The following is a 20,958-nucleotide window of genomic DNA, read 5'->3' on the forward strand; positions in this document are numbered from 1 at the left end:
TTAAAGAAACATACCAAACAAAAGTTCGGATCTCAGAAGCATAAAAGCAGCTCTGTTGTTTGAACAAGAAAACTCTTATCTCATCTTTTTGTTATGATACTGCACTGACTTTCCTTGTTTGTTCTGAGCATCTGCAGAAGTACCAAAACAAAAAGTTTGCTCATAAAAAAAGAAGCAGCTTGTCTGGGAACTCTTATCGACAATCACTGACTAGTTTCCATTACATCGCAGCATGATTAGATCAGTGAAAAAGCCAAAGAGGACTTATATGTTCTGAGCTACAGTATCAGTTTGCGTCATTCGATTTCTAGTTTGTTATCTGTTAAACTTCCTCTTTTTTTTCTCATTACTCAACTTATGACCTTACATGACTCAGGAAATTGACCACTTTTGGTCATGCAACAACTCAAATAACATATATTTTTTGTTTTTCTTCTTTTGCGACATTTGCAGATTTTGAGTTATTAGTCTCAGTCCCAAAAACATGAGACTTTGAGACTGTAAAGTAAAACTGTAGGCCAAGGATATTAGATTTCTATAGAAAGGGAAATACAAGAAGGTAAAGAATAAAATACAGGCGTTCATTTTATTTCCCTCACACCCACCCATCCAACACACACACAGTTCTGACTGTAGTTGACTTCACTGTCGACAGGAAGCTGTTTTTGAACAGATAAATAGGACAAAACTGTTGCTAAAAGCACCAGACTTGTTGTGGTTGTGACCTCATTTAGCGTCACTTTGGACTGAAGTGGTCGACTTAAGTTTTACATGGTAAAAAGGATTCACGCACTTGGAATTTACACAAGTTTTATTTGACGTCAGTTGCTGATTAGGTGCGTGAAGCATAGCCGCCGGATTACCGGGTAACATTTAGATAGCTTTGACCTAATTTAACATTCGACTGGTACAGTAAGATTAAACTCAACAGGATGCATAATTAGCGCAATGAAGAGTATACAAATTCAACTCTGCCCAATTCTTTTTCAAAGGGGTAGTCTTGCTCAGTGTAGAAAGGTTTCTTTTTTTCAGACAATGAGTTTTTAAGGAGATGTAGTTTATCTTGACATGTTTCGACTGTCACTGCAGTCTTCTTCAGAAGCGTCATCTGATGTGCGTCATGATGTGTCTTTATTAGATGGTAGTATCCCGGAGGCGTGACCAGCCTGGCAAATCGGATTGCCAGGCTGGTCACGCCCCCCGCCGCCGGGTGTTCTTTGTAGGAGAGAGTCCCAGGTGTGTGACAGCATGAAAGCCCCCTCATCCTGGTTGATGGTGTTCTTGGCCCGCCTCCTGATCTCTATAGCCTCCTTGATCCAACGTTTGAACTTGTTGCTTTCCGATCCGATGGGTAGTCTTGCTGCAGCCGTACGTGGAAAATCATTGTCAACATTGAAGCTTATATAGCTTATATATCCTGACTTTTAGCACCTAGTATAAAAAGAGTGTGTTTAAGTCCCACCACCACTGGAGGGGAAAACAATTTATTGCTCTCATTGACTTTGTATGGTGTTAAAGGGATAGTGCACCCAAAAATGAAAATTCAGCCATTATCTACTCACCCATATGCCGAGCAAGGCTCAGGTGAAGTTTTAGAGTCCTCACAACACTTGCGGAGATCCCAGGGGAGAGGGGGTAGCAACACAACTCCACCTAATGCAGGCTGACGGTACCCCAGATTAAAACACCCAAAAACATATAATTGAAACCACAAAATATCTCCTCACTGCTCGTCCGCAGTGATCCAAGTGTCCTGAAGCCCCGACATAAAAAGTTGTTTGGAAAAACGTCATTTGAACTCTGTTTTTAGCCTCATTGTAGCCTGTAGCTCTAACCGCCTGTCTGTACACTGAGCTCACATGTGCGCACTATCCCTTTAAGGTGCTTCCTTTTCATTTACGGCTGTTAGCAAACAACACCAAAATGCCTAAAAGCTGCTTTGTGGTAGGATGCACAACTGACATAAAAAAACTGAACTTTTAAGCGATAAAGCGAGATTTATTCCTAGGCATCAAATCGACCACGTAGCTTGACGTGCACCTCCCCAGAAATGTAACTACATGTTGCAGTGACACAGACCTCATGTCTGTTTCTGTAAGCTGAAACCATTTCCCTCAGTGGAAACAAAGCTTTATATTTATTTTAATTTCACAGATAAGAAACAATAAATTGTGAAGACAATAAAGCCTCCACAAAAATAGCATTTTCAATTCAAATAAACACAAGAAGTTTGTGCTCTAAAAAAAAAAAAAGGATCAGCGCTCAGTGAATAATCCTCCTAAGCCCTACGATAAGCTATTATGGCAAGGCTTAACTATACATACCAGTGAGCAGTGATAACTAACATGTCTTTGGGGTCATCAGGTGGGAACCTCCTTTCACTGGTGTTTCGTCTAGTTGGTCCCACGACACCTCCAGGAGGCTAGACAGTGATCTCTGGCGTCCCAGAGACACTCCCCTAATGCCAGCTCTCACTGCTCCCCACACTAACCGAACAACCTCCTTTACCTTACCTATACTACCACAGAGGAGGTAGACCCAGGGAAGGAAGCCTTGTTAGGCTATCACACTCCCCCGCTGGGTTAGGCTGTACAGTCTACCTCCCCAGGACGAGCCCTCACAACAATGACACCTCCAGGAGGCTGGACAGTGATCTCAGCCTAAACAGCACTGCCACCTTCAACCAAACCCAGGCTCCGTACATGCGAGCTCCAGGCAGAAGCAATGCTGATACTACCTTTACTAGCACATTCACCATACTCTATTTCACACGCTACATAGCATAACTACAATGTAAGCTAAAGTTAAAGGAGATAAATGAACTCACAGGATCAGCAAACACACTCACTTTGCAGCATGGTCTCAAACAAAATGGATTCAAATAGGCCACTCCCACACTTAAATACTTCCTCTTCCTGGATTTCTCCTGACAGGAAGTGAATCTCTCCACCTGATCTCAAGGAGTTATGTGCCCTGCTTAGTAGTTCCCCCTGCTGGCCCCCAGCTGACATTATTTCTTCTGTAATAGATAAACTGGCTGCATTTAATTGCTTCATCTGACATTTCCCTCACTGTCGTCCTCAAACTCTGTCCCCGCACTCCGAGTTCCCCCAGGAGTGAGACAGTTGATCTTGCTATGAATCCCCTACACCCCACTTCCACTGGACAAATCCTAGTCTTCCATCCTCGCTGCTCAGCTTCTGCTCCTAAGTCTGCATATCTAAGCTTTTTTCTTTCATAGGCTTCTTCCACTGAGTCTTCCCAAGGAACTGTCAGCTCAATGAAATAAACTATCTGTTGACTCACTGACCACAACACTAAGTCAGGCCTCTGCCTGGTACAGACTATTTCCTGAGGAGCAACAAGCTTAAGTCTTGTGTGTGATTTATCCTGGCTTCATTTGAGCAGAGGAAAAGTCTGCTAGCTGCTAGGCTAATTTATACAATGTAAAATGCCTTAGGCTTGTGCTAATAATGTTAGCATGTTGTATTTGTTGTGTAAGCTGTTTACATGGCTGATTAAAATGAAATCTACTAATATTCCTGTTTACATGTAGCTGCGTGTACCCCGATTAACATACCCTAACATGTCATTTATTATGTCAAAATATGGAAAAGCACAACAGCTGAAGCCGCTTGTCATTTTGCTCATTGTGTCAGTGTGGGTTTTCTCCAGGTACTCCAGCTTCCTCCCACAGTCCAAAGACATGCAGGTTAATTGGTGACTCTAAATTGTCCGTAGATGTGAATGTGAGTGTGAATGGTTGTCTGTCTCTATGTGTCAGCCCTGTGATAGTCTGGTGACCTGTCCAGGGTGTACCCTGCCTCATGCCCAATGTCAGCTGGGATAGGCTCCAGCCCCCCCGCGACCTCTAACAGGATAAGCAGTTACAGAAATGAATGAATGAATTAATAAAACATGTTGATATCCTTTCATAAAGTTTTAAAGAAAGCATTTTTCTTCTTATGACCAGAGATGTGGGCTTTTCTTTTTGGCGTGCATCTCTACCCCACAGCCTTGCAAACTGTTGATGAGTTAGTTTGTGTACAACGTATCCATAGACAGATGAGAGGCCGTGTGTCACAAACTGTGGTAAAACCCCCAACTGAGTTGCGTATTCTGAATTAGCTGTATATATGCCCAAATAATTAAACTCTGAATAATACCAGCATATCCAACATCTTAATCACGTGCTACATTCTGAAAAAGGCCTAGCTGCATCAAGTTCTTAATATTGGTGTGAATGTAACCGTAGCCTCTGACGGAAGACTGTGCTGTAATATATGACAAATAAAGACTTGAAACAGTTGGAAATAAAAGATCTGGATCCACTCCAAAATGTAATGTTCTCTTCCTTGGCCCATGCTTCACCCTTCCACCAAGTTTCATGAAAATCAGTTATCTTGCTGACAAACAGACAAACAAACAAACCAAACCTAGGACATTACCTCATTAGCAGAGGTAATGATTGCTCCTTGGGATTTCTTAAGCCAGACAAGAAAATAAACCAGCGCTCAAATGAAAAACTTCAAAAGACTTGAGGAAGTGGCAGGGAGCAAGCTGCCAGATCGGTGTACGGGTGTGGCATGGCCCCCAGGTTTTCCCAGCACCTCTCCATGGGGTCATAGCGATGCACCCACTTGGTATCTCTTGCTGTGTTTGCTGAGGATCCCCCCACCATGTATAACCGTCCATCAAGTACAGTTGCCCCTGGTGACAGATGAGGTCGAGGCAGGGCAGGGATGGAGGACCAGGAGTCATACATGGGGTTGTAGAGCTCACAGAGGAGTTGGTCTCCAAAGCCCATCCAGAGTGGCTGCAGCCCGCCAGCTACCACCAACCCCCTCCCCAAGGCTAACATGATATGACCTGCACGTCCCGCTCCGACAGTCATGGGCGCTCTTGGGCAACAGCCACGGGAAGGATGGTAGTGCCACATGGAGGGAAGGCAGCGCTGATAGGGGTCGCAGCCTCCAGAGACGTAGATCTGGCCGTCCAGCACAGCTGCAGCGTGGCCGCACACAGCTGTGTCCAGAGGGTGAGCCGGCCTGCAGAGATCAAAGGTTATAAACATCTCTTTCCCCCAAAGTTCTTCCAAGGGGCTGTACACATGCCGCGCCTTTAATCGCCTGGAAAATGCAAGGTCAGGCGCTGGGTGCTACTATTGTGCCTTTTCTGTAAGAGTCTTCAAGAGTGCAGTTTATCTCATGGTGCAGCCATCACACCTAGTTCATGAGGCCTCATGAACCACTGTGTTTATTTTCTGAAGCCACCAGATGGCGCTGTCTGTTCAACAAAGGTTTGAAAGCACACTTCATTGCCAGTCCTTCAGCCTTTATCTTTAAACCAAGAGTGCCATCTGGTGGGGTCAGAAAATAAAGAAAGTGGTTCATGAAGCTTCATTTGGCCATCACTAGTCACACCCTGAAAAGTAGGTGCTCAGGAACGCGTGCATGCTGTAAACGAGTTGCTTTGGGATTTGAGCATGTCTGCCATGCGTCTACATTAAAAACAATAAATTTGAAGGCGCAAAAAAACGCGGCATGTGTGCGGCCCCTTAAGTACTGTAGCTTTAAAGGTAGGATCTGGAGGATTTTCAAACAAAACAAAATATAGACATATACAAATGAAATCCTGCTTAATCATCACCTATGGGCTTCTACTCATGTGTGGTGGTGACTCTGTTTGCAGAACTCCTGCCCTTTAACTGTATTTTGACGTTTTTGTGAGCTCGGACCGCTTCTGGGCGGAGATTTCCCCAGCCAATGAGAGAGCGCAGGTGCCGTGCCCGAGCGTGCACCAGCGCGAGCCTTGCCTGAATCTCTTCTGTGAAGACTTCCTCTGTACCTCTGGGCTCCGTACACCTGGGACACCCTTTAAAAATGAAGTAGAACTTTTTTCCACATTGTTTTAAACATGTTCTTCTGAGATTTTTTGAGGATGATTTGTTTTCACATATAATTTAACGTGTTTCTGTATGTCAATTAGGGTAAAATAAAAGTTGTGTTCAGGAATGTCAGTTCTGGCCTCCAAGTTCAAATAAAGTATTGTGTGTCTGATCGTCAAGTTAACTTTTGAAATACGCTTTTTTTGTTATGCTAAAAGCTTCCACTTGGCCTGTCACAATGCTGGTTGTGTCACTAGTTTCTGTGTTTTTCCTTGTCCTCTGTTTCCCCTTCCCCTGTCAGTCTCTCTGCGTGTCTGTGCTGTGGGCGTCAACTCCCTCACTCTCCCAAGTTCCTGATTACATCCATTCAACTCACCTGCTCCCTGCTGCTCACCTGAGAACCATCCAGTAATCAACCCTGCAGTATAAAACACTGGATCTCCTCTCCAGAACGTTGTGTCCACCACTGTGGTACAGTCTTGCTTCAGGCTGCTGTTGAATTTTGAATTCAACTTGTGTTATATTTTATTGCTCTGTAAAGCACTTTGCCCTTGTGTATGAAATATGCTATACAACTAAAGCTGCCTTTCCTTCCCACAAGCCGAGTGCCATCTAGTTCCATTATATTGGAGAGAAGGCAGACACCTCTACGGCCGATATCTCCAACACTCAGCAACTCACACCAAAACAATCTAGACTGTTAAACAGCACTACAGGTAAGAGGAAGAATATGTATATGACTTTGTGGTGGACTGTCCCTTTAAGTGCTAAAATACAGCTCAGACATGCTTGCCTCTTCAGGTTTTGTTAGTACAGCTCCTTCAGTGTTATACTGTACCTCCAGGTGTTCTCCTCAGGCGTGTAGTACTCCACAGAGTCCAGGTATTGGCTGTCGTCACGGTTACCCCCCAGAGCGAAGACCTTACCGTCCAGACACACAGCAGAAAAGTAGTCCCTTTGACACAGCATGTCAGGTAGTCGTTCCCATTTACACTGAGACAGGTCAAACCTGCAGAGAGGCAGAGCAGGACTCTGATAGAAGATAAAACTTTATTGCAACAACAACTTAACAACTGTTTTATTGTAAGTGTGTATAGTGCGTAATCTGAGGGTGACAGTGACTGATGTTGATTAATTTCCTACTTCTTAATAGCGCTCGCCAAAGTTCAAGTTTTAAATTGTGACCTTTTGAAACATCAAGCTGGGTGTTGCAAAAGACTGGAGGATCACCCCTGACACCACACACCAGAGGATGGTTCTGACTCATAATTAGCAGCTGATGGAAAACACCTGGGCCATGCCAGGGTCCACAGAGGGGACACATAATTGTTCCACAGCAAGATGAAGAGAATGTGTGCAAAATTTTACCCATGTAAACAAAAGCCCTGGACTGCCCACATCAAAAGAAAAGTTTCTGCCGAGCTGAGCATCAGCAGCTCTGCAGGAGGATGTTGCATCACAACCCTGCAGCTATGGGTGAATCAGCCCTGCGACTTACAGGGCCAGGCTCTGAAGCTGCAGGCATGTTGGGAAGAAGGTGGACCAAATCTCCTGCTGTATCCTAATATCTTTTCACAGTGTACCAGCATCTTTAAAGCTTTCCCTGTAATTGAGAAGATGTTGCGGTGTGTCCTGTCCAAACAGTCTGCTAAACCCTTAAATTATGCTCTTAGTGTTTGTGTCTGTGAAGAGTAAAGCTGACATGTTAGTCACAGGGTGCCAAAAATTCACTTGATCCAGTTTCTCAAATGTTGGGCGACTGTGGTTACTGAGTAGCAGGTGTCACTGTGTATGGTAACCTCAGCCACCCATGAATGGGTGAATGTGTCATGTTGTGTAAAAGCGCTTTGAGTGGTCAGAAGACTAGAAAAGCGCTAGACAAGTGCAGTCCATTTTCAGTATATGCTGGTTTTCTTAGTCTCTCATCATATTGAACTGAATATCTTTGAGCTTTTGACTGTTGGTCTAACAAAAACAGGCTATTTGAAGATTTTATTTTGGGGTCTAATAAACTGACAGAATTTTTCACTATTTTCTTACTTATTAGAGACCTACGGAAGCGTATTGCTGCCACACCAGGAAAAAAAGAATGGGTCAGTATTACGTTATAACGTGAAAAGTTGTTCTAACAAGAAGTTTTTCATATTATAACAATATATTTCCACGTTATAACAACATATTTTCACGTAAAAAGTTAAAAGTGAAAAGTTTCAAACTTCTTGTTAGAACAATAAACTTTTCACGTTATAACGTAATACTGACCCATTCTTTTTTTCCTGGTGTGGCAGCAATAAGCTTCCGTAGAGACCAAACAATTCATTGATTAACAATAAAAGTAAGAAAACATAACAGATGATTAATCAATATTGAAAATAATTGTTGGTGGAAGCCCCAAGCAGCAACATCCTGGGCTGAAAAATGAAGCCAACACAGAGGTGCCCAAAACTGTAGTTCCTCTAATGGCCACTTGTGGGCTGGCTCTGGAAGCCAGTCAGTCCCCATACGCCGTAAACCCCAATTCGCTGAATCAAATTCGATTTTTTTTTGAAAACAGTTTGCACTCAAAAGTTTTTGTTTAGTACAATACAGTCACATTAAACTTCTGAGTACACTAGCCACAAAGTGATTGGTCACATGACCTTTGTCTTACAGAAATTTTATGCATTGTCGTGAGCGAGATCAAAAAGGATAACTTTGGTATTTTTCAACCTGGGCCCTATTTCCCCATGTGTGTGTGTGCGTATGATTCATAGGTACAACTCGTTCTAAAATTGGTTCAGTATTGAGGGAGGCGGATGCAGCCTGCAGCTGCGAAACAAGCTAAAACAGTAACAGGGGCAAATACGTCCCGTATAATTTTGTGCATCAAAAGTGTTTTTTTTGCCACTGACCGGTTCAGATCGCCAGTGCTATCTCTGTAAATAGCATACTAAGCGTTTCGAACATTGTTTATATAACATTACCTCCACTGTGTCTGTAGCTCTCTCTAACCATGGGGCAGCCGTTTTCTTGAGGAAGAGGTGTTTCGGGATTGGATGTCTTCTCTTCTTCGGCTGGCAGTAGTCATCTTGGGAGAAGTGAGCACTGCAGACCCGATGGTCTGCAAGGCGCAGTGTCTGGACAGGAGTGTTAGCATCCATTTGTAGCACAACTAGCCACAACTTCAGCATCTCGCCCTCTGACAAAGGCAGCCTATGAAAGCTGTACGGGGTGTTGCGCGACATCCTGTTCTTAAAATTCGGATAAGCACAAACATGGACCATTGTTTTCAATCGATGCAGTAAAACTCTCAACTGTACTCCGGGACAACCAGAGCCACTGTGAGCGGCGCTCAGCATGGCTCCTCTGTTTTCTTCCGGCAACAAGCAAAGTTCTCGCGAGATGATGTCACGTAGCCCAGAGGTAAGGGAAACGCTTAGTATGCTGTTTACAGAGATAGCACTGGCGATCTGAACCGGTCAGTAGCGAAAAAAAGCACTTTTAATGCGTAAACTTATACAGAACGCATTTGCCCCCGTTACCGTTTTAGCTTGTTTCACGGCTGCCGGCTGCATCCGCCTCCCTCAATACTGAACCAATTTTAAAATGAGTTGTACCTATGAATCATACGCACACGTACACATGGGGAAGTAGAATCCAGGTTGAAAAATACCAAAGTTATCCTTTAAGGCAAAGAGATGAATTCTGACAAAGTAAGTTCTTTATACTTCACCTTAACTCAGCTCTAATTTCCACACATCCAGACATCACTGACTGTAAACGATTTAACTCATGGTGCAAAATGTCTTTATACCACAACATTAACTGTAACCCATTGGAACCATTGTGAAATACCTAAACATTAATCACTGCGTAGTGGGTAACATGAGTAATATAGAACACGCTTAAACAGTTTTCTTCAGCTTATGGCCTTACACACATTGTCTCACGGCATGCTGGGAAACTTGACTCATTTAGTCCCAACATGCCACAATATGTTGAGTGCACAACCAGAGTGTTGTTTATTTAGGCGAGATAAGTTTGATAAATGTTAGTCACTTTAACTCAAAAAAATTATTTCAAGCTCACAAGGGATGAGTTTTTGTGTCAAGTGAATATAAAGTTTTTATGTCATTTTGACAATCTGGGGCATTTGTGTAGACTTCATATTAGAATTTTGTGTCATGGATGGATTGGGGTTTACAGCGTAGACCCCCATGTTAAAATGCCCAACTTTACAGCAGAAATAAACCAGCCTGGTTCAAAAAACGCTTTTGGTCTCTATAGCTAATTTAAACATTCATGACAACAGTGCAAGGGTGAATTTTTATATAACTCACCCCTGTACATTTGATTAAGGTTTAAAGTTATGCATAATTAATGGTGGACCGCTTTGAGTGACAGACTGTCTGCCGATCGTGTCCTCAGCTTGTCAGTCAGATCCAGCCCTCGCTCCTCCACAGCTGCACCCTCTCAACCTAATATGGTCACTTGTGGCTTCAAAAAACCAAGATGGGGACGGCTGAAATGCCAAACTCGAGGCTTCAAAACGTCAGTCCACAAACCAATGGTTGACATCATGGTATTGCGTCCATTATTTTTCCAGTGTATAGGAAGCCCCTGTCAAGAACTTCAGGGTCCCCCATGTGTCATTGCCATTTTAGAGACTTGACCCTGACAAAAACTTTTTTTTGCACAAAAAACCTGAAATATTTACATTTTTTTAAATCAAATTTGAAGATATTGAGAGTTTGGCACAAAATTCTGAACTGCCAGCAGCTCTACTTGCTACCCACACACATCCTACCTCAAGGCAGACTTGAGGATATCCAGCGCTCCGTAGTACTTGCGTCCTCCCAAGATGTACAGTTTGTTGTTGAGGAGACAGACGCAGTGCCTGAACCGGGGCGGTTCAGGGAGCTTGGCGAATGGCCTCCACTCTATGCTTCTGATCAGACCGTGTCCACGATGGAACCGCTCGGCGAACCACAAGGTCTGGCTTGGAACCCTCTTCATGAATTCATCATCGACAGTGTCCCCACCAACCAGGACCAGGACCTAAAACAAGGTGTGAGGTATCTCTAAAGCATGAGTACTAAATGTATTTCTACAGAGGATTGTACAGAACATTTAAAAGAGTGCTCCGACTTTTCTTTTTCAGATAATAATAGATAATTTAATTTTTTTTAACAATCTCCACATCTAGAGAAAAACAGTCAAGTGTTAAAAGTGCAAGGTATGATAAGTACTTGGTTTGGGGTGCGAGGTCGGCACTCAGGTCCTCTGTAATCCCCCTCCAGGAGGCTTCGGAGGGCCTGCAGCGTTCCTCTGGCCCCAGGGCTCCTGCAGAGGAGGCTGCAGCTCAGGGCCTCCTGGAGCTCAGAGTAGCTGAGGAGGGGGAGGCGAACATGGTGGAGCAGGCCTGGCAATACTGCTAGTCTCTCTTTAAGGTTGTCCTCCACCCAGCTCACTACTGCCCTGAACACCACCATCTGAGTGGGAAGAAGTGAAATTGGTGTTATCAGAGTTTCCCTGTTCTCCCTTTTGAAATTCAAGGTTTAAGAATTAGCATGTCACAATACATTATAGAAGACATCATGGTTTCCTTAGGTATTGGTCGCAACATTACTGAGGAAACCACAAAATCCTGCTTCTCAGATTCACAAACTTATAGGGATTTACAGGAGTATTACAGGAGTATTTACAGGATATAACTGTTTTTAATGATGTGTACATTTGGAAAAAATCAACTCATCTATTTTAAAAAATGTTAATATAGTAAGAAGTCCAGCATTTTGTCTCAAAAACAGTTAAAAGTCCCCAAATTATAGCATTTATGTTATGAAATTAAAAGAGATCCTCTCATGCTACACATTCATGCTTTGACTTAGTTTCTTAAATTTCCTCGTCAGTCATGACAGTGATCTTAAAGGCTGGATTCAGGTGTGATCAAAAAACACTCATTTTCAAAATCTGAAAAACATAAAAGTTCTCATTATCTCAAGAAATTCACCTTTTGTTTTACTGAGAATCGACATTAAAGAAGTGCCCTTACGCACCTAGCAAATGTTCAGCCGTCGGTCAATGTTGGACCATTGATGAGGGTCTACTGCCCTGATTTTTGCAGTGTGTCCCGTACTGTTGGCTCTCATCGGCTCTAGTCAGCTTTTTTTGGCCAATTTAGCCTTCTGGAATTGAATCAGTTTGCCGTTGCCTGTAGTGTTTGCTGTGTGCTCAGATACAAATTTCTGGTCGAGACAAAGGCAACGTGAGCCGACACAACAGTTGTCCTTCATTGCCACTAGTTCTTTGATGTCAGTTAGGTGTGTCTGCCAAGCCTATTCTCATTCTGAAGTCATCAAATACCGCTGCTTTGTCAGTGATTTTGGCGTCAGACACCTAATGCCACCCGATGCCACTTTTTGCAGTGGTATGATACACCCCTGGGCAGTGTCAGTTTGTAACATGCCCAGATGTAACCTTTCACGGTGTTATGATGTGCCACTGGTCGGCCAGATGGCATCTGTCATGGCAGTATAATACACGGACAAACAGCATCAATTCATAACGCTGCCAGATGGCACCTGTCGCAGCTGTGTTACATCGCTGGATGGCGTCAGGTTGAAATGCTGCCACTAACAACATAATTTAAGAAGCTGGAAAGTCCCTGTAGGGTGGACAGGAGGGGTGGTGGACAGGGATGGCCAAATGAGGCCTCATGAACCACTGTCTTTATTTTCTGACCCCACCAGATGGCGCTGTCTGTTCAACAAAGGCTTGAAAGCACACTTCATTGCAAGTCCTTCAGCCTTTATCTTTAAACCAAGAGTGCGATCTGGTGGGGTCAGAAAATAAAGAAAGTGGTTCATGAGGCTTCATTTGGCCATCACTAGGGTGGATGGGGCCAACAAACTCGCACTTTCATCCAGGAAGCCGATGTTAGCTTCTTGAATGAATGTAGAGCCAAACCGTGATGTTTCTTTCTTAACCTAACCTCATGCTTTTGGTGACATCTCAGCATTGGTAGTGGCGTCTTGGAACATCAACAGCAGACACAGGATGACACCTTAAGGCTACTATAAAACAAGCTTTGTTATCTCAAGATAAAGTGATCTCAATAATGGTGCTACAAAAATATTTGGAAACATGGCCTCTCTTGGCTTCTGTACACTTCAGAAGCTGGAGCCAGCATTTGTTGCCTGCCACAGGTCATTCTTGTATAAACCAGCAGATGGAGCCAAAGTGGCAGATTCTCAAATACTTTGCAGAGTTACTAGCAGGAATGATGTGCCATGACCAACAATATAAAGCTGTACCAACTCACTACTGTGAACATTAGTTACATATTAGAGATCTATTATGAACTATTGTTTAGAGCAAATACCTGCTTTCCATAACTTAAAAAAATATTTAAATACAGTAGTTAACTATTATTAAGTACATAAACAATATTTAAGTCAAATTAAGTCCACACAGAAACACAAATGTGTGTGCTTCCAATCAAGTTTCTAAGCACATGCTCATTTTGTATGATTCACATTCAAATTGAGGTTAATCTGCCAAACTACAGGTATTAAGACTCAAGAGGATGAGTCACAGACAGCGATAAAATTATTACCTCACTCTCTACACACAATGAGTCCTTCTCAAGCAACCTGTCCAGGAAGGAATAGGGGACATCCTTGAACTTCTCCTCAGCAGAGATGCACTGGAAGTGGGCTAAGATGTACTCCCCTGCAGCCTGCCCCAGCTGGACCAGTCCATAGGTCTCAGCCAGGACCAGCACATCCAGACAGGTGCTTTCATCCATTCTGTCCCGCAGGAAGTCAATGCACAGCGAGAGCGCCCCCTGCAGCTGGAACTGAAGCAGTGCATCTGTGAGCTCCCAAATCTGGCTCCAGCCCAGTCTGAGCTGACCTGAGTAGATGAAGCCAAGTATGGATTCGATGACCTGGGGTGCTACGCCTCGCAGGCACACAACGTCCTCACTGGACTCACGTAACCCTCCGCAGAACAGCGCCCGGAAATAGTCCCCACCTGCTGCTAACACCACACGGTGTGCTGGGAGATAAAGGGAGGATGAAGACAAAGGGAATGACAAGAGACAAAGATGATAAGAAATTAAAAATTATGGAGAAACAGCTGGAGGGTCTTATCACCAAAACTACTATGAAATGTCAGTGGATGACTGTCTCTTTCTGCAGGGCTGGACCAAGCCGCAAACGGTGACGCCACCCAGTGACATCACTCTTAAACATTTACAACACCAGCATGAGCAGTTGTTAAATAAGTGGACGTTTTATTTGATCTTACAACAGGACATGTTGAGTCAGCGTGTGTCACAGAGATACTATAACATCAGCTATGGTAAAGAAGTCGCTCACTGTTATGACTGGATAAACTTTCAGGCTCTTGTTGCTGTCACTGACACTACTTCCTCCCCCAACCTGCAAAACCCAACCTGATTGTGACAAGTTGATGAGCTGTTAAGGGAAAGGGTTTCTGGGAAAATCTGCAAATGATGTGGCAGCACATGGGAATTTGAGCAGGCTTTGATGTACCAGGAGTAAAACAATGTCAGCCTTCTGAAAAGTATGTTCATCTATGCACCCAATACTTGATTGGGGCGCCTATTGCAGGAATTACTGCATGAGGTGTTATGGAAGCCCAAGTTGCTTTGATAGCGGCCTTCAGCTCATCTGTATTGTTGTGTCTGGTGTCTCTCACCTTCCTCTTGACAATACTCCATAGATTCTCTGTGGGGTTCAGGCAGAGACTGTAAAAATAATGGACATAGCCACTGTGATGTCACCCACTGGTTTGTAGACTGCCAAGGTTTGGCATTGCAACCATCGCCATCGTGGTTAGTCTGTTGCCTCGCATGGTCTCCATCTTTATTTCAGCTCCTTCAGCAGACAGGTCCCCAGCCTCTCAGAGCAGAGAATACCCTGTTTTGAGACCTAACCTAACCTTGGGAGCCAAAGCGCGTGCTAAAGTGCCCTCCTGGGAGCCAAAACACGAGCTAAAGTGCCCTCTTGGCAGCCAAAATGCCCTCCTGGGAGCCAAAACGCGAGCTAAAGTGCCCTCTTGGCAGCCAAAGTGCCCCCCTGGGAGCCAAAATGTGCGCTAAAGTGCCCTCCTGGTTGACAAAACACACTAAACTGCCTTCTTGGGTGGAAAAAACACACTAAACTGCTCTCTTGGCTGGTTAAAACATGATAAACTGCCCTCTTAAGTGGTAAAAACGTGCTAAAGTGTCCTCCTGGTCGGCAAAACGCACTAAACTGCCCTCTTGGCTGGTTAAAACATGATAAACTGCCTTCTTGGGTGGGAAAAACACACTAAACTGCTCTCTTGGCTGGTTAAAACATGATAAACTGCCCTCTTGGGTGGTAAAAACATTACTGTTGCAATGACTTTTATGTTGGGCCCTTTTTTGATCTATATTGTGCCAGAACTATATCTCACAGAACCAGTTTGGATTATCTGGTGCTAATATGGTGTTAAAATGCACCAGAATACAGGAAATGGCATCTACTTAATTGAAAATGTTCTGGGGGAGGACCCCCAGACCCACCCAGGGATTTCTTTCTTTCATACATCCATGTCTCTGTGTGTTCTTCACAGTCCAACGTTGAATCTACACAGTTCTCGTGGATGCTGATCCTAACTACAAACTAACTTGAGTAGTCTGCCTAGTTAGTCTGTTTAAAGGCTATATAATGTGCCATTTGTATAACATATAAACATGTCTAAAGTGCCCTCGAAAACACGCGGAACTTAGTGCCCTCTTCAGTGGCAAGAATGCGCTGTATGTGCCCTTCTTTTTCTTTTCGTCCCTGCCCTTCAAAAAGTCTGTGCATGCCACTGTACAAAGGCTGTGTCCTTGCTGCAAAGGCAAGGTTCGATTGCAACCCACAGCCCTTTGTTGCATGTCATCCCCACTCTCTCCCCCTTTCAAACTAAGTCTGTACTGTCAAGTAACGGCAATAAAGCCAAAAAATATCTATCTGAGGTTTCCTGTAGTGATGGCCAAATGAGGCCTCATGAACCACTGTCTTTATTTTCTGAAGCCACTAGATGGCGCTGTCTGTTCAACAAAGGTTTGAAAGCTCACTTCATTGCAAGTCTTTCGGCCATTATCTTTAAACCAAGAGCGCCATCTGGTGGGGTCAGAAAATAAAGAAAGTGGTTCATGAGGCTTCATTTGGCCATCGCTAGTTTCCTGGAGTTAGTTGCTACTTGGTTAAAATTAGGCAAAGATCATTGCATTAGTTACAGAGAAAGTGTTGACTGCTGGTAGCAAAGAGGGTGCAATGAGCATTCTTCCATGCCAAAGCTGTGCATCAGAGTTAAACTCTCAGCCATTCACCCCAAACTCCTCTCTTAAGGTTATTTCATGGATGGACATAATGACATACATTTTGTCATCTCCCCAAGTTCTTGAAGGTCTACACAGGCTATTCACACATCACACTACTTGGGGTTTTGTCTCTGCCAGAAAACAATCATTACTCATACAGCTATGGTGTTTTGTCAGGAACATGTAATCATCAGCCATTTTAGCTGTTTGAACAAACAGCCAGTGCTATTATTTTCCTGTTGAGGACAGTCAAGAGGACTTCTTTGGCAGCCTCTTACCTGAATATCTCTCTCCACTCTCTGCTTGTATTGTGACGTCACACCCTACTCCTCTCTCCCACATGTCCCTGATGATCGCCAAGCTCTTCTCTCTCTCTGTGGCTGCAGAGGCCGCGACCTTTGACAGGCTCCTTTGCCTCAGCCTCTCCATCTCTAGACACCTGCAAGCATCCAGCACCTCATCCATTACCCCTTCTTTACTCAAGTCCATGGTGACATCTCCACCGTATGCAAAGTCCAGAACAGCCCTCAACCCAACTGGGGTCAATCGACATTCTCTTATTGTCTCCACTCCAAGCCTAAATTTTTGTTTTGAGCCAAAAAATACATCTGGGGCTTGACTGGCAGCTGCCAACACAAGTCTATGAGCTTGGACGGAGTTGTCTTGAAGGAGAAATGCGCAGTCAAGGAGTAGCTCTTCCTCCTGAAGGTTACGTAGGCAAGCGAAGAGAGTGTCTGAGTATGAGGGAAGGATGTAAGAGATGAAATCTGTGTCCTTGAGGAGAGATGAAGGGGGGTGGTGAAGGGGGTGACAGGCTTTAGAGTCCGGCATGTGAGTTGATTGTTTATCTGCATCATGTTTTTGGTTTTGGCGGCAAGTTCTTGGTTTTCCTTTTGGCCCAACATCATCCATATCTGTTTTTCTTTCTCTATCCCTCCCTCCTCAGAGTGCAAAAAGGGAGAGCCAGGGACAGCAGGGAGGAACAGTGTGAACACTGCATTCCTGGAAATGTCACACAGTCACTGCACTTACTAATTTTGAAATGAGTTTAATTTCACACGAATGGTTTTATGTTTTCTAATCATAACCTCTCCTACAAAATGATCTGCAAACACTGTCACTATGACTGACGCTCCCAAGTTCACATAAGGTCATGAGCGTGTCAGTCACTCTCTTTAGCAATGCTGCAAGAGAATGTCTCAATACACAGTCCATTTTGGAACAAGACTCTGCATAGACACCTACCTTAGCGATTCCTCTACCAGTGTGGGTGTAACAAGTGACTTTGACCAGGGCACAATGGCATTGTGAGCATGTAGAGTGCAGGTTTAATAATAGCTGGGTACTGGCACTATGACTAATACACTGCAAGAAGTTTCCTACCTTTAATGAGTCAGTCAGTATGCAGACTTAAAGCCTGTTTTCCTTAGACCAAAGAGAAAACGCCTTTTTTCAATGCAAATTTAATTAAAGAGACTGCATGCTATGATTTAAGGAGTAATCAGCAAGATTCCAATATATCATATTTTAAGTGTCTTACAGATTTTACCTTCACAACACAATACTTCCTTTGTTTATCCACCTTATTCCTAGCCCCCATGATACCTTGCATGAATTATGTATGCAACTTCCGGCGTTGAACCGAAACCGGCGATTTCCAATGGTAACAGTTTGTTTACAGTGCTCTATTCTTTTTTCCAAGAGCAAATAAAATGTGCAACACACCACCTGTTATAGCTCAAACAGGATTATGTGATCATACCTCTGCCATCTTTTCCTTTTCAACCAAGCACGCTAGCAATTAGCTTGCCTTGCTCCGTTAAAATATTGTTAACTTTAACATGGCCCGGGCTAGCTTAAGTTAAACATCTGATTTCTGATGACTTACTAAGAGATACTAACACATTCGGCAAACATTTAACATAATTCAGTGTAAACTGTAGCCCCATGTAAAGTGAATAAATGTGATGTTTCCCAGCTAATCGTTAATCGTTAGTCGTTACAGTGCAACAGGTACCAGAGCTCCGCAAAGACATTTTTGAAAATACTAAGTTAACATTAGATAAATATTTGTTAAGAAATAAATCAGTATTTGCTAAACTGAAGGCAAATTCCTTTAGAAAAGAACCAGCGTTGGCGGTTAGCCACCAAGAGTAGCCACTGGAACTAACCACAGACAGTCTATGGGACTAACTAGCTTACTGTTACTTCCGCTATCTCACAGGAAGTTGCGCCTATAATCATTTCTACAGCGGTGCCCTCAGGAATAAGGTGGATAGACAATTAGTTTGAATTGTAAGGCATAAAACTGATACTTTTTTTCTGCAGTGTATGTGTCATCAACAACAGAAACTTTCTACTGTCTGCCACTGCTGTTGATTCTGTTAGTAGACTATTTATCATTTGGAATTCTGTAGTATATTTGGCCCTAACGTACAATTTTCTGCAAACCCTGTCGCCTAGAATTTACGTTTGTATGCTACAAAACTGCTTTCTTGATTAAGCTGTTAATGTGTAATGGATTATGTTCAGAAATGTTTCTTTTAGGTAACAAAACACTACATTCATATCCTGCATAGGCTTTGCAGCAAAGCGCTTGGGGTGGATGGCTGGTGTACAAAGTGCAGGACTTTGAAACCAGACCTCAGGTTTGCTCCCAGACTCTCATTGTAGGTGTAACCAACAAATGCACCTTGGTTAAGGTTAGGGAAAGATTGTGATTTCAGTTAAATGTTGATTAAAAACAAAGGGAATAAAAACCCAACGCTGTAGTCACTATGAGTGAATACTGTATTGCCAGATCGCCTATTTTGCTGATTTGTTCAGTATCAACATTTTTTCAACTTCATTCATTTCATTCATTCATTCATTTTCTGAAACCACTTATCCTGTTAGAGGTTGCGGGGGGGCTGGTGCCTATCCCAGCTGACATTGGGTGAGAGGCAGGGTACACCCTGGACAGGTCGCCAGACTATCACAGGGCTGACACGTAGAGACAGACAACCATACACACCCACATTCACACCTATGGACAATTTAGAGTCACCAATTAACCTGCATGTCTTTGGACTGTGGGAGGAAGCCGGAGTACCTGGAGAAAACCCACGTTGACACGGGGAGAACATGCAAACTCCATACAGAGGGGCTCCCCCACCCTGGGGTTTGAAATGGGAGCTCTCTTGCTGTGAGGTGACAGTGCTAACCCCATTTTTTTTTTTGTTTCATATTACTTGTATATGAATGTAATTTCTAGGGGACAGGGCTGTTTCTGCCGCATATCTTAAAACATAAAAACTGTGGGTGCACCTCATTATCTGTTTTGTACACTATGTTTAAAATGACAGTTATTCGCCAGAGTTCAATAAATATTGAATTAAAATTGTTTGGTGTCATTAGAAAGACATCTGACGAATGAGATGGTCTTTTAGAATGACTGAAGTCCAAAGGGTAAGAAGTAAAGTACTTTTTTCATACATTATATTATTTTAATGGGTATCTTGTGAAAGCAGAGGGGGACCCCAAGTTTTCTCCAGTAGTGCTGTATATTCTATATTACTGATGTAGTTAACATTACTCGTCATATACAATCAACAATTCTGGCAAAAAAAAAAAACCCAACCCTTTTGTTGAGTCACGTTACAAATGCATGAGTCATAGACTGGATAAATTGATGGATGTAGCAACCATGACACCACCCATTGGTTAGTGGACTGTTTAGAAGCCTCAAGTCTGGCATTTCGACCATTGCCATCTTGTTGTTTTGGAGCCGGAAGTGACTATTTTTGAAAGAAAGGGCAGAATTATGGAGGAGCTGGGATAGAATCTGACTCTTGACAGGTGCCTGTCGTTTAAGTGGCCTCGGCCTCAAATATGCTTAACTTCGAGCCTAATTAAACATAATTAAATGTAAATAGGTGAGACATATAGAAATGAAAAATTAGCTATGGAGACCAAAACTGTTTTTTTGTACCAGACTGTAAACATGTTTATTTCTGCTCTAAAGTTGGCCATTTTAACATGGAGGTCTTTAGGGACTGACTTGCTTCTGGAGCCAGCCTTAAGTGGCCATTAGAGGAACTGCAGTTTTTGGCACTACTGCAGTGGCTTCATTACTCAACCCCAATGGTTGCCACTTCGTATCAGCTCAGCTATCATCTCATCTCCAGGAAATCTAAACTATGCACTGCCCTTCATGTTTATTGATGTAATGAACATTTCAAATTTAAATAAAAAAAAAATTCAATTTAAATTTAAAAAAATGAAGAAAAAATTTTGTCTATACTAATTTTACAATAATGATTTGAATGCCAGAGTAAGTGAAAACAGCATGTTTTAAACAGAAAGTCAAAAGTGTTGAATGGTTAAATATGGAGTTATTTTGAAAGAACAGGGAACAGCAGTGGGCCCAGTAATGGACCTTGCCGTTCACCGAAGTTAATTGGAGACTTTTCAGAGCACAACAGGGTCTTTCTTGTATTTTCAAACTGTTTCAGAACAGTCATGTTGGTAAAATAAGTGAGTTACATTAATTGTTGATTGCACGACACTTTTAAAATCAGGGATTCGTCATCACAACTTCGACCCGCAGGTCTGGTGTGATCACAGCTCTCAGCAGCTGAATAAAACTTCTGTTCTGATGCAAACCTGCCATTTATGTTACATTTTTGCTGTGTGCTCCCAAGAAAATCAAAGAGTTTTGAGTACATAGTTTACAGTACATAGTACATAT

At 43.1% G+C, this 20,958-nt stretch overlaps 1 protein-coding gene across 1 annotated transcript; it reads right to left on the bottom strand.

The window, feature by feature from the left end:
• Positions 1–3,239: 3,239 nt before the first annotated feature.
• On the bottom strand, positions 3,240–17,156 carry LOC117245672 (kelch-like protein 33). Its single transcript, XM_033609158.2, has 6 exons — positions 16,508–17,156; positions 13,485–13,927; positions 11,116–11,358; positions 10,674–10,924; positions 6,726–6,896; positions 3,240–5,048 (listed from the first exon to the last, which is right to left on the bottom strand). The coding sequence occupies exons 1-6, from the start codon at positions 17,139–17,141 to the stop codon at positions 4,529–4,531; spliced, it is 2,262 nt and encodes a 753-aa protein (XP_033465049.2). The 5' UTR covers positions 17,142–17,156; the 3' UTR covers positions 3,240–4,528.
• Positions 17,157–20,958: the final 3,802 nt, after the last annotated feature.

The sequence above is a fragment of the Epinephelus lanceolatus genome, chromosome 22 (genome assembly GCF_041903045.1).
Source record: "Epinephelus lanceolatus isolate andai-2023 chromosome 22, ASM4190304v1, whole genome shotgun sequence".
Lineage (NCBI taxonomy): Eukaryota > Metazoa > Chordata > Actinopteri > Perciformes > Serranidae > Epinephelus > Epinephelus lanceolatus.